This window comes from Macaca mulatta, chromosome 10 (assembly GCF_049350105.2).
Source record: "Macaca mulatta isolate MMU2019108-1 chromosome 10, T2T-MMU8v2.0, whole genome shotgun sequence".
In the NCBI taxonomy this organism is placed as follows: Eukaryota; Metazoa; Chordata; class Mammalia; order Primates; family Cercopithecidae; genus Macaca; species Macaca mulatta.
This window is the reverse complement of record NC_133415.1, coordinates 25,672,519-25,686,967: the sequence shown is the minus strand read 5'-3', so window position 1 is coordinate 25,686,967 and position 14,449 is coordinate 25,672,519. Positions and strand designations below refer to the sequence as shown.

The window sequence follows — 14,449 nt, the reverse complement described above, 5'->3', positions numbered from 1 at the left end:
TTGTAAAGCCAGGGTCTTGCTATGTTGCCCAGGCTGGTCTTGAACTCCTGGCCTCAGGTGATCCTCCTACCTCAGCCTCTCAAAGCACCGGGATTAGAAACATGAGCTATCGTGCTCTGCCCTAGAATTTGCATTTTAACAACTCTCCAAGATCATTGCCACGTAAGGACTTCCCCGGTGCACAGTGTAAGGAACAGCAAGAGAAAGCTCCATGCTGGAGACAACCAGGAGCACCCTAGGAGAGTCCCTCATTAATTAACTGGAGGTCCTGACTTGGATCTGACTGGTCTGAGTTCAAAATCTCAGTTCTGCCATTTACGCGTGATGTGACTTTGCAGTGCTTCCCCCAAGCCTTCTTTCTCCTCTGTGTCTATTAAAATGTGCATTTTGGTCTCAGCAGTTGGTGATGCGGTCAACAGGGTGGGAAGCAGATGGGCTGGAGAAGTGAAACAGATGGGGAGCATGGAATGCACAGAGCAGCCTCAGATTTTGTTTTGTTTTTTTTTTTTTCACTCTTTTTGAAAGATATTTTGTTTTGTTTTCTCATTACAAAATCAGTTTAAAAAAACAACAATACAGAAATGCATCACAAGAAAACTGGAGTTCCCTGTGATCCCATCATCCTTCCAGGAAAAAAAAAAAAAAATCCCAATTAACAGTTTGGGAGTGCTTTGTTCTGTGCAAACAAAAATGAGATGACACCAAACATTCTATTCTGCAAATTTGCCTTTTTTTTTTCCCTTTGGCAATATTTCTTGGGGATATTTATTTTTTTATGTCAGAACATAGATCTGCATCTTCCTTCTTCATGGGACAGCTGAATAAATTTTGAGCCTGCCTAAGCTACCAAGAGAGGCTAGCTCAGGAAGGGCAGCTACATTGCTCATTGTAAGAACTATTTACCTTCTCAGTCAAAATAATGCAGAGTTGCCCCTAAATATCAGTCATGATGCAGAGGGTCCGATGAAAGAGTGAGGCGTTCTAACATCTTCACATGCAAAATTTGCAGCAAGAGGACATGTGACCACACCTAATTCAATGCATTTTACAGCTCAAGTGACTAAGGCTCCAGAGCAGGAGGGATTGTCCAAGGTGTTAGTTGTTGAGCCTGGACTCGAACCTTGCACCCTACCTCTTTCTTTTCTTACAATTCCGCTGCCTCCCATAAGAGGTTTCTCTGCCTCTTAGCCACAAACACTCCACTCATATATTTCTCCCCTACGTATTCTGCCATATCCTCAAACCCTGAATGCTTCATTTTGGAACAGTAATGCCACAGAAGCCCTGTGGCATTTGGCATCGGTGGCTGGTCAGTTAATCAGAAAAAAAAAATTCAGTGCAGCTGGGAATTCGTTTAAAAAGTTCTATTTTAAAATTAATTACATGTATAATTGAAATCACTGCATTTCTGAGGCAGGACCCATTGATTCTTTCTTTCTCAAACCACACTCGTAATATACAACTGTATGATTTCCAATTGTGGCTTCTTTAAAACAGAGCCAATGGCAAAGTAATTTGGATACAAAAACCTAATTTTTTACTTCGACTTTCTCTTTAGTTGTTGCAATGCCTATTTGGCAGCATTTTCTAAAAGCAGCTTACCTTTATTAATTCCTTCCGAGGCATTCAACCTAGTGTTCGTGGAAACTCTGTCCAGCCATATTCTATAAGTTTATGTAGTAGCGAACGGAATAGATAGCTACGGTAAAAATGCAACAGGCAAAAACAGTTTGGGAGCACACACACTGATGCTGGATGTGCATGCCGTCACCTGCTAGGGGCAGATGGGCCATGGAGAATTGCAGAGAGGTGGTCTGGCGGAGAGCATTCTGGTGCTGTGGGTATCCCTCAGTGTGTCTTACTGAGGGACAGTGTTGGTACATCCAGTGAGATGATTTGCTAAAAGCTGGTTACAAAGAGATTCCACTAAAATGGCCGTGTTTAAAACTGAGCACTTACTACGTGCCAGCCACTGTGCTAACCTTTCAATGGATTATCTCCTTGAATCCTCAAAATAATGACATAAGTTGTTTTTCCCCCTTTAAGTCTGAGAAAACTGAGAACCAGCAAGGCATCCTGCTTGGTGTAAAGTTACACAGCTAGTGAGTGTTGGACCAAGAGTTCTACCACATCAAGACCAATACAATTCTGAAGTCCATCCTCTTAACCACTTGATTATACTTAAGGGTTGTTTTCCCATGATAGCTGGTGATTTGTCCAAAGGTGGTCCAGTGCATGGGGAGAGAAGGGTTGGTGGCTCCACTGAGTGACCCTTCCTTGATCGCCCCATTCCCCGTCCCAGATTGCTGACTTGACCACTGAGCTGGCTGATGAGCGCTTCAAAGGTGATGTGGCCTGCCAGGTGCTGGAGAGTGAGCGGGCAGAGCGGCTACAGGCCTTCCGGGAGGTCCAGGAGCTCAAGGTGAGTGGTCAGGGGTGGCCAGGGGTGGCTGAACACGGTGGCTAAAAATGGTTGGGTCTGTCCCCCGACCCTCTCATTGGGGATCAGTATGCTTAAGCAAGATGCACAGATTGACTGACTGCTGGGCTCAAGGTCCTGGGGGACACTTAGGTCTCCTAAGGCTTGGCCTTGGGAGTGTTATGGGTGGATAGTCCCTGACTGGAGAGCCAAATAGGAGAGGATTGTGTAGAAGGTGGACAGTCTTTGGCCTTGGAGGTGATTTGGTGAGAAATGTGCCAAAGGTGGCTAGCTCATGGTCCTGGATTCTGCATGGCTCAGGGGACTGTGCAGAGGGTGGCCAATCCGAGCCTTGGAAGCACCATGGGTAAGATGACCAGCCCAGGTCTTCTGTCCAGCTCCAGTTTGGACCTTGAGCCATTTCTTCTAGAGCAAGCATGAACAAGTCCAGAAAAAATTGGGAGACGTGAATAAACAGCTGGAAGAAGCCCAGCAGAAAATTCAGCTGAATGACTTGGAAAGGAATCCTGCTGGAGGAGGTGAGCAGCCTGGGACCCTTGGGGCTGGAAGCTGACGGACAAAGTTGTCTTTTCCATTTATTCAGTCACTCATAGATAGAGCACTTTTTAGGTGCTAGACATCGCATGAGGGACTGCGACTCTGGCAGAGCAAACAGGCACAGTGTTACTCTCTTGGAACTTACAGTCTAATGGAATAAGCAGATATTGATCAGACAATCCAGCAATATCCTAGATAGCAAATTATCCATATGATATGTGCTGTTTAGTTTTAATGCAAGTGATGATTTTAAAATAGTAGCTTTTTAGGCAAGGTATGTTTATGTTTATGTGAATATTTTAAAAATAAATTTTCAGAGGCCTGGAGTGGTGGCTCGCACCTGTAATCCTAGCACTTTGGGAAGCTGAAGTGGGAGGATCGCTTGAGCTCTGGAGTTCAAGACCAGCTTGGGCAACATAGTGAGACCCCATTTCTACAAAAAATTTTAAAATTTAGCCAGGTGTGGTGGCCTGCGCCTGAAGTCCCGGCTACTTGGGAGGCTGAGGTGGGACGATCGCTTAAGCCTGAGAGACCTAGGCTGCATTTCAGCCTGGGTGACAAAGCAAGAGACTGTCTCAAAAAAATACAAATAAAAACAGAATATAAATTTTGAGGAAGGCAGTCTAGTGGTTAAAAGTTGGAACCTATGAAGTTGTATTTCTGGATTTGGATTTTGGGGCAAAGAAATTGTGCCTCAGTTTCTTCCTCTTTCAAATGGAGGTTGGCTTAAATAATTGATAGAAAATGTTTAGCCACATGTATAGCATAGAGTGATGAATAGCTAATAGCTGCTTTACCATTATTATTATGAGGAATAATGAGATCATAGTCCATCCTTATAGCAACCTGCAGAACAGAAACTACAGCTCTCCCCATTTCACAGAGGGTAAAGCAGTGTCAGACACTCAACAGTTACTGAATGACGAGAAGGCAAGAGGACTCTTGGTTTTAACCAGGGATGTTATACATTTGTTCAGTCGTGCCAGGAGTTTCTGGGGGTGTCCTTCTTACACAGTTTCCTGGAGACTTTGTGATTGGATGGCCCGGTGACGTCTTTGCCAGCTTGTCACTGTGCCTCCCCAGCCTAATGGAGTTGGGTGAGAAGGATATCAAGTGTGTCAGCTTCTATAAAATGTCAGCATTATTCCCTCCGTGTGTCCAGGTAATTTGTGCCCTTGAAATGTCAGGGACACTCAGAGGAATGGAGATCAGGGGTCTGTGGAGAAGAGACAATGCGTATTTATTTTCTGTTGAATTCTTGTTCTTCTTCCATCCTGGCTACCCCCGTGGCAGGCATTTACCGGGGAGGTTAATACAGATGAGTTTGAGGCTCTCTTAAAAGCAAGACCCAACAAGGTAGGGTATACATAGGGAGAGGGGAACATGTTGGTATAGAATCAGTAGGGTGGGACAATCTCTGGCCTTGGAGGTAATTTCTAAAAAATCCCCAGAGGAACGCCAGTGTCAGTTCCATCTGCGTGAGATTCATGTCCAAATAATGCTTCCCAGTTTGTTTTCCTCTGTTAAGACTGGGGTGTTAATGAGAGGAGGACATGTGCTTAGCTCATGAGCACATTAGTCACAATGCTATGTGGGCTCTCAGCTCTGGATGCTCATTCCAAGAAGCCAACCCACAAATATTTTGTTTTTCATTATGAAAGTAATACATACTCATTATAGAAAATGTCTAAAATATAGGAAATTTGAAAGAAGCAGTAAAACATTTTAATCATATCATTGCAGTGGTACCACAGCCATCTCTATGGTTCAAGATGGAGTGTGAATTATTTAAAAAATATGTTTTCCTTTATGCATGGCTAAATATTTAAAGGAACCTTTTATGATATGCACTCAGCACTGAGCTGGACACTGTGGGGGTTACAGAGGAATTTTAATTGGGCCCTGCTCTCAAGATATTTGCAAAATAAATGGGGAGATCAGGTAAACTCAGGAAAACACGTTGATTAAGGGTGGCACTCATGGGCAGGGAGATTGGAGGTAGAGATGAGCCTTGAAGAAGAACAGTTTCCCCTCTTGTTCGTGTTGCCCACTCATGCCACTTGCTCTATAGCACATCATGGCACAGAGTACATGGGAAGCTGCAGAAATGCTTTCTGCTGCTGCTGCTTACTTTTGCAGGCCATGCTGCTTGTGATTGTGAGGCTTTTCCTGGTGGAGAGATAGTGTGCTTTTCCCATCATGATGTTTTTATCTTGGTGGAAGCTTGAATAAGCTTTAACTCTTTATTATTATACCATCCTTCATTTGGTTAATGATGTAGAAATCTCTATGGAGGTCACCTCTTTCAAGAACTTAATCCTACCATCCATCTATCTATCCATCCATCCATCTATCCACCCATCCATCCATCTACCCATCCATCCATCTACCCATCTGCCCATCTACTCACCCACCTATCCATATACCCTACCATTTATTTATCTCTCAATCCATGCATTCATCCACTCATGCACCCACTTCTCTGTCTACAGTAACATCCATCCATCCATCCACTACACAACCAACCTACACAACCAACTATTTATCCATTAATCCCCCACCCTATCATCTAGTCAAACATCCTATCCATTCAATTATCCACCTTTCCAGTGGAAGTTGTCGAGCATTTACCAAATGCTAGGCATTATAGTATACTCTGGGAACACAATGATGAACAAAACAAATTTGTTGTCTTATTAATTTGAGTTCTCTTCTTGATTTCTATAAGCTTCTTTATGAAAGCCCTGATCATACTAGGTTTCAGCTGTCTTTTTACTTGTTTCCCCTGCTTGATTATTCTGGAAGGTAGGTGGATATGGCTTCTTATTCATTTCACTATCCCTTGCATCTTGTACAAAGTAGTGTGCTCAATGAGTGTGTGAATGGATGGATGGAAGGACAGATGGATGGATGATAGGTGAATAAGTGGATGGTCTTTATCTTTGGTCATCCACTTGTGGAATGTTTTCCACAGCTTCATTAACTTAATGGGCATTATTCTATTATGCAGATAGTCAAAAGATAAGATGTATCAACCTAAAATAACCCATTCTAATCAGTCTAACAGTTTTAATCAAACCAGCCAATAATTTTTTTGAGATGTTTACCAAATCGAAGGATTTGGTGTCCATCTTATCTTGTGGAGACATCTTCTGACCAGTTTAGTAGTCTTGAATTATTGCTAATTTACTTATTTGTTAATTGGACCAACAGCCAATGATTATATACTCTGTACAACCCAATAAATTTGGCTAGTAGGATGACTCTTTTTACCTGATTATTGTATTAGGTTCATTAAGCAATCCATGAGCTTGTATCAACATGTATGGGAATCTGCTTGTAGGGAACTCTTCCAGAGGGTGTGAAGGACTCACAGATGACTGAAACAGCTCCCTTGCCCTTAAGGATTATGAAATTTCCTTGGAAAAGGGAAGATATGAATGTACTTATAGAGACAACTAAACAGTATAAGGCAACCAACCTTAGAAGAGTGAGCAGTCAAGAACTTTAGACAGTTGGAGGTGGTCAGGACAGGCTGCCTGAAGGAAGCATTATTTAAAACTCAGAGTTAAAGCATAGTTTCTTGGTCCAAGGTTGAAGCTCAGGGGCTCTGTGAATATTGTGAAATTGCATGCCAAGAGCCAAGAAAGTGGAGGAGAGCCACTCTCACTCTTGCCTTACACTCATTTGGCCTCTTATCCTGGTCTCCCTGACTCCGTTAAACAGCAGACGAGTGGCAAATGCGCTTCGACTGTGCTCAGATGGAGAACGAGTTCCTCAGAAAGCGTCTGCAGCAATGCGAGGAGAGGCTGGACTCAGAGCTGACAGCCAGGAAAGAGCTGGAGCAAAAGGTAAGATGTGGGGATAGTCTGGGCCACAGAAGTGTCAGAGAGTGGGCAAGCTCTCACCTCCACTGTGGGTGATCGAGGTATTAGCTGACCCTGGGGAGGGAGGAAGAGGATACCGGCCACTTCAGGTTTCTCCATCTCCACTGTTATTACAAATGCTGGTCACTGGGAGACGTGAAAAATATTGTCTGTACATGTGGATCTTCTATCCAGAGACTGCTCTGTGGTGTAAAGAACATGGATATTAACTCAGGATATCTGAGTTCCAGTTCCATTTCTACATGAACCCTGTGGAAGTCACTTTAACTCATGTTTCTTATCTATTACATAATTATCAGTGGTCTTAAAACTGTCACGTTTCCCTGTTGCCTCTGTTCTAATCTGCTACCTTCATCTCTCATCCAGACCAAAGCAACAACCTCCTAGCTGTCCTCCTTGCCTCTGGCCTCTCCTCTCAACCACCTGCCACACTGCAGCCAAGGAATGTTTCAGAGTCTCTTTCAGATTGTTCTGTGATCATAAAGCATGCTGACTCTCATGGTGGATTTTTTTCCTTGCATGTTTTGTAAATTTTGTTTCTGAGCTCATCTTCAACAGGTTTCTCTGCTCCTCCCGCAGTAGTCCCAGGTGTTCTGCATTGTGGAATGTTTTTTTTTTGTTTCTCTCCCAGTGAATTTTTGTGTGTGTGTTTAGCTATTTTTTATCGTGAGTTAATCTTCAGCAGGAGATTTAATTTTTTTTAACATTCTATTGATTTTGATGGGAGCCCTTTGATAACAGGGTCGTGGGTGTGTTCTGCTAGAAGAAACCCTTTTTCACTTTCTTTGGCAGCAGTCCCTGAGATCATGCTAAATTCTTGGTCTCAGATTTTTTGCAGCGTGTAAAAATTGTCAGTTGGATCTCTAAACCCACATGAGGCTTAGACCTGGGGTTTAAAATTCTTATGAGAGTACTTCTTCCCCCACCTAGATCCAGGGTGAAAGCAAGCTTTCTTACCACCTTCCAGGCCAGGATGTGGAGCTTTTATTTTCTCTTCTCACTGAGGTGCATGCAGTTCTTTGAGGGGTTTGTCAGTGCAACGGTCTTCATTCCAACTCTTCACCTTCCATGAGCCCAGAGCCTTGTCTTCTGTCTCTGTCTAGACATTGAAACACAAACCTCTATCCTAAAGGACATTTCTGGATCTATCAACTGTTCTTCCCCTTCATCTTCGCCGCCATAATATTAGTATGCACCATTATTGTTAGGGCTTTGCATCCTCTGCATTTCTGATATCCTGAAATGTCCTTCTTTCTTGAAGGTGACATTACAAATCTAATGCAATCTTATCTATATATATAATCTTATCTAGCCTTTCTAGATGAATGTACAGATAGTTTAGTCTCTTTGCTTGTCTTCTGTGGCCTCCAACTATCCCTCATCTACATTCTAACCAGTTCACACTCTTAACAAATTGTGTGCTAGTAAATGACTCCGGAAAAAAGAAAAAGCCCTGATTTGTAGCACTTGCCAATTTCCCTGGTGTAAATACTCCCAGCATGGCCAATTTCAAACTACCATTGTGATGTCACTAACATGGAATTTGAAAGGGATGCACAGAATTGGCTCTGTGCATCTCTTTCAAATTGGTACCAGCCGACTCCAGCACAGCATTGATTCCAGCCACACTCCGTTTTTTTTTTCTCCTTCCAAAAATGTCTGATTCTTTCTCACCTCTGCGACTTTGCATATGCTATTTCTTCTTCCCAGAGCAATCTTTCTTTTTCTCTCCTGCCTAGATATCTCCAACTATTCTTAAGATCTTAGCTTAAATGTCACTCTCTCCAGAAAGTCTTTGCTGACGCAGATTGAGTTGGGAGTCCCTGAGTTGTCTCCCAAAACATAGGCCTCATCATGCTGTACTGTAATTGCCTACGCACTTCATAGTCTCTCCCATTCGATATAAGAGCCTTAGGGTGGAGGTTATATTTGTGTATCTATTCTATTCTCAACGTGAGCAAAAAGTATCATGTGATTGCCTTGCAGAGGTGGGCCTGGGTGAGATCACATGGGATTTTATAAACAATGGAAGTGACTCTTGGTATCCTTTATGCTGGTGGTGATGGTTTTAGTGGTCACTTTCAAGATGAACATTGCATCGTGGTCCTCAAGAGACACTTGAACCATAGATAAACACAGATGGACAACTGCAGGAAAGCAGCCCAGTTCTTTAATAACAAATTACAAAGTTGAGTCAGTTTCCCTAGGGAAGGGGGATATTTATGATACATTAAAAAGTAATAAAACTGCAACCTTTTCTGAGCGGCAGAATATAAGAAAACATCCCATTTGCCTTCAAATACTGAATTTAGAATTACAGGCTTCATTAACTCAGAGTTTTGCTTATTTAAAGCAATTCTGTAATGAGGCCATTTCTTCAAAGCCAGTGTGCTGAGTTGCATGCTCTGCTCTTTCCCAGACCTAAACTAGGACATTTGGGAGAGTGTTTCCTGGAGGAAGATGCAAGAGTCTTTATGTTTGTTTGTTTAAGGCCGTGTGCATTCAGGTGTTAATTCAGTCCATGCAAAGTACCATTTGCTGCTTTAACCTTTAAGGCTTGTCACTTGGGATTCCAGGTCAGATTTTTTAGGTGTGTCATTTTGGCTGCTCTGTGGCTAATCCTCACATATCCCTTCCGATCGTGTCGGCTGGTGGGGATATGAGTTATCTGGTGGCTCAGGGGGTCATCAAGTTGAGGCAGGGTAGGTAAAGTCTGTGGGAGCATTGGCTGGAGATTTAAAGTAAAATCAACCTTAAGAGAGTGATGGAATTATCCCCACTTTACCTCTGAGCAAACTGAGGCTCGGAAAAGTAGCATCCTGGAGGTGGCCCAGGAGGAAGGTAGTCAAGACAGGGTCTCCCCATTCCAGCATCTGCTGTTTTCTCATTACACACCTTGGAAATAGCAACTCCTTGAAATACAAAGTAAAAAGCGCATTCCATGCCCACAGAGCCAGGTAATTCATTCTATTACTCTTACAGCTCGGGGAGCTGCAAAGTGCTTATGATGGGGCCAAGAAGATGGCTCACCAACTGAAGAGGAAGTGCCACCATCTTACCTGTGACCTGGAGGACACCCGCGTCCTGCTAGAGAACCAACAAAGTCGAAACCATGAGCTGGAGAAGAAGCAGAAGAAGTGAGTTGCATCCCTCACCATCACCTGGGCTGCCAGGGTGGGCTACATTGGAGCTGGGGTCTTCTCGGGTATCCAGGTTCTCCTTCTAACTCCCTCACTTCAACTCTCTTGTTTTGCTCTAATCTTCCTCCCTGTCCCCTCACACCTTATTCCTGTATGGGTCTCCCAAGAATCCAGCAAGAAATGATTCTTTTCTCTTAGCCAGCCTCAGCTATGTTGCCAATTGACTGTGTGACCTTGGGGAGCTTTCTTTGCCTTTCTGGGCCTTAACATCCCCATTTGTCGAGCGAAGGGTTTGTTGCGGAGGGTCAAGACAGCGTGGTGATTTGGAGCCCAGGTATTGATACTAAAGTCATCTCATTCAAGTCCTGAAGGTGCCTCTTTCTAGATGTGTGACCTTGAGCAGGTCATTCAGCCCTTCCCAGCCAAATTCCTTACCCGTAGGCTGGGGATAAGATCGCCCCCTTGTGGTGCGGACTGAATGATGCAGTCAGTACATCTAAGTGGACTGGTCCTGGTTCCTATTTCCATTGGTGAAAATGGGGCTAGAGAATATGGCCAAAATATGGCCTTCTCATTTAGGATTTGGACTCTTAGATCATATGAGCCATTCTGGCAGAGACTGGGCCTTGTGCACCAGCAAGATGCTAATCTTGAATCTGCGCAGTGTGGTTCCCATACTTGCGTTCCCGTTGGGTTGCTGTTACAACGGAGTGATGGTGGAGCCTGGATTTGTATCCAGATTCGCACACTCATAGGCTTCTTCATGCAAAACCTCAGAACCTGTGATGCTTGGACACCTTGGCTGTGTCTGAAGTTCTCCAGCTCACTTGGTGAGGGTAAAGGTATACAGGGGTCCTGTTTTGAGCCAGCTAAGACCTAATGGGAGATGTCACAGAAGGCAAATAGGTGGGAAGCAGCCTCTTTTAGAAGGCCCATGACAAAATACAGACAAATGTTCCTGCGTGAGCCAAGACGTGATTTTGTGGAAACTGCCTCCTTTCCAAGAAGTAGGAAGCAGAATTATATTTCCATGGAGGTGGCATAGATTTTGAACTTGATCTGCGTTAAATATCATTTCTCTTATTTATCCTTCAGCTTTCCTGAGCTGGCTTCTTCATCTGAAAAAGGTATTTGGGGGATCGTTAGCTTGCTCTCCACCCTCAAAATAAGAAAGGCTTATTTTGCGTTTATTGATATATTACTCTGTTCCCCTTTCCACCTCACCATGGGTGCTCTGGCTGAACCTTACCGTTGCAGTAGGGAAAATGGCTTGGCTCCATCTTGGCCACCTGCTGTGTGACCTTGGCAAATAACACCATCTCTCTGGGCCAGAAAGCGACTGATGTTTCAGATGAGTCCTTGGACTTAACAGGTCATCTGATCTTGAAGAATGGGTCTGACATATACTCCTGTCTGTGAAACAAGAGGTTTGGACTCCATCATTCCCCAGGTTTCTCCCCGCTGTAACCCTCTTGGCCCCTAATTATGGGTTCTACTCCTGTTCTGAAAGGCCTAACAGAGGGTTTCAGCCCTGGATGAGGGTTTCAGCCAGCCTCTGGAATTTGCACAGCCAGAAAATTCCATCTTTCTGGTCTTTCCTTTTCCCTTTGGACAGAATCCCTCATTACAGGGACTTATGAATCTCCCCAGGATACCCCCCCAAGGAAAGTTCCTATTTCTTCGTATTTGTATGTCCTCCTCTCAAAACTTAGCTTTCTTGTGATGCCCTCTGCTCTGTTACCATCTCTTGGCAGAAGCTAATTTATGTTTTGATGCCAACTGCAGATAGCAGGCATTACCTTTCCAGGTAGATTAGCGTTTATGTCTCAGTCTAACTGTGGAAGTTTGGGCAGAATGATTATGGTGAAGGAAAAATCTAGAAGTCAGTAAATACTTCCTTGCATCTCTCAATGCTTAATCGAAATGTAGATGCAGCTGCCTCCTGAGTTTGCTGGGCCCAGGACAGAGGGACGTCTCCCCATTGGTAGAGTTCTCTGTTTGCCACTTTGGCTTCTAAGTTCAGAGTGGCCTGGAATGGTTTCATTTTGGTTGGATTGTTTGTGGCATGATTACCCTATGGGTCACAAAGCTTGGTTCTGAGGGCTGATGAAACCCCAGGTAAGCCCTGGCTAGACTCACTGGCTCCCACGCTCAAGGGAGGCTGGACCCAAGGCCTTTTCTTAGCAGGGTGAAGATTGTGTGCAAATCTCTCTGGCCTCAGGTGATTGGCTGGTCAGTGTGAGCTGTTTGGTAGGAGTTGGGGTCTGTAGTAGCTACTCTTTGGCGTCAAGTGGCCTGTTAAGTCAAGGACTCCTCTGCACCATCAGTTACTGTCTGGCCCCCACTGTCTTCCCTTACCTGTCCCAGGAATGGACAGGTAGATGGGAGATTAGCTAAGACACTAGGGAAGCTGAGCCCAAATCCACTTCCACCACTTTGGAATTTGGGGCCGAATCACTCCTCCTCTCTGAACTTCAGTTTCCTCCTCGGTGAATGGGTTGAATGACATGTTTCTTGCTGAATTGTTGTAAAAACGACATGGATCCCAGCCCAGGATGTGGCACATTGGGACGGCTGGATCATCACGCTCATCACAATGCTTCCATTCAGAGGCAGCAAATAGTGCCCTTTGGATGATGTCACCAACAGCCAATCAGAAAGCTCCTGAGCTGTTCCAACAGGAGGGCTCCCTTATGATTGGGTCTCTCAGGAGTCTGAGACTTTGAGTGATAGTCTAATATTAAGGAACATTGGATAATCTTATAACAAGAGAGACTTTCTTGTCACCAAAGGCCAAACCCCATGCCCACTTCTGCCATATCAAGATCTCTGGAGCAATGGGACTTCCTGTTTGGGCCAAGGGCAAGTGACTCAAAGTCACACCTTACTGAGGCTTGGCAAGGGCTTCTCTATTGGTTTCCTCATCTGTGATACTGCCAGGAGGCTGAGACAACTGAACAGAGTGACGTAACATCCAGGAAGTGCTTCTCACCCAGTGGTCATCACAGAAGGGCAGGAGGGCCCCTAACAAGGCGTTAATTCCCTGGATGACATTCAGTAGGACTGACTAGGCTGTGTGTTTTCTGCTTGAGAAACAAATGAGGACAAGAATGTATAAATGTCCATCATTTTATCAATAATCAGCATGCTTTAGTGTGGCATAGGAGAGTATAAGCCAGACAATATGTTAAAATGTGAAATGTAGAATATCCTCATTCTACTTACATCCATTTGTTTGCTCACTGGTTAGGAAATAGTGGATGTCAAATGGGACCTGATAGATTTAAGGGGCCTTGACATAGACTGGCAGACCAGGTAGATCAGGTTTTTTGTTTTGTTTTGTTTTTCTGAGACAAGGTCTTGCTCTGTCACCCAGGCTGGAGTGCAGTGGCACAATCATGGCTCACTGCAGCCTTGACCTCCTGGGCTCAAGTGATCCTCCCACTTCAGCCTCCAGAGTAGCTGGGATTACAAGTGCATGCCACGATGCCCAGGTAATTTTAAATTTAAAATTTTTTTAATTTTAAAATTTTTAAAATAGAGATGGGGTCTCACTTTGTTGACCAGGCTGGTCTTTAACTCCTGGCCCCAAGTGATCCTCCTACCTCGGCCTCTCAAAATGTTGGGATTACAAGCATGAGCCACTGCGCCTGGCCATTTTTAAAAATATATCCTTTATATCTGTATATAGTTTTATTCTATTTTCATTTTTGTCCATTTATTTTTATTAGATTTTAGGGTTAGCATTTAGATTAGCATTTTAGTAGGGAGCTGATGAGGGCAGCAGAAGTTTCAGTCTAACGGTGGAAATTCAGTCAGAATGACTCTGGCGAGGGAGAAATCTAGAATAATAAGTTCAAGTATTTTTGTGGCAACTCTATCTAAACCCTAAACATTGCTCTGTGATTTTTCAGATTCCCATCCTACATCCACAGCCTTACGTAAAAGCATTGAGAAAAATTTCCAACTCCTCATTCTTTGTTTCTCTTTCTTCTTCCTTTCGCTCTCTTTCTCATGGTTCTTGGGAATCTAGTAGCCTCTCTGCAGCCCCTCCCTGCCCCTGCCTCAATCACTCCCCTACCCACCTGCCTACAGAGCCCTGACGCATGTTCTGCTTTGGACAGGTTTGACCTGCAGCTGGCCCAGGCCCTAGGTGAGTCTGTGTTTGAGAAGGGTCTCCGTGAGAAAGTGACCCAGGAGAACACCAGTGTCCGGTGGGAGCTAGGCCAGCTTCAGCAGCAGTTGAAGGTAAGGGATAGGGGACACAGAGCTGTTTTGGCTCTTGGTGGCTGAATCTCAGGAAACTCCAGCGCGCACCTGCTGCAAATGGTGACAGAAAGAAAACTTCACAAGGGTATCCTGGTCTGTCAAGCAGCTGGGTCCCAGGGTGTCTTAATAAAATAGCAAACAGTGGCTGGCAAATTGATAATCAGCCTTTATTTGAG

The 14,449-nt window shown here is 44.2% G+C and overlaps 1 protein-coding gene across 3 annotated transcripts in view; it reads left to right on the top strand.

The window, feature by feature from the left end:
• Nucleotides 1-14,449, top strand: part of MYO18B (myosin XVIIIB) — a 300,946-nt gene that overhangs the window by 151,557 nt on the left and 134,940 nt on the right. For all 3 annotated transcript variants that reach the window (XM_077950288.1, XM_015149948.3, XM_077950289.1), the window contains 5 exons: nucleotides 2,303-2,422; nucleotides 2,850-2,958; nucleotides 6,704-6,828; nucleotides 9,847-10,001; nucleotides 14,129-14,252. In XM_077950288.1, the coding sequence (XP_077806414.1) occupies nucleotides 2,303-2,422; nucleotides 2,850-2,958; nucleotides 6,704-6,828; nucleotides 9,847-10,001; nucleotides 14,129-14,252 (633 nt within the window). The remainder of the gene's footprint in view (nucleotides 1-2,302; nucleotides 2,423-2,849; nucleotides 2,959-6,703; nucleotides 6,829-9,846; nucleotides 10,002-14,128; nucleotides 14,253-14,449) is intronic.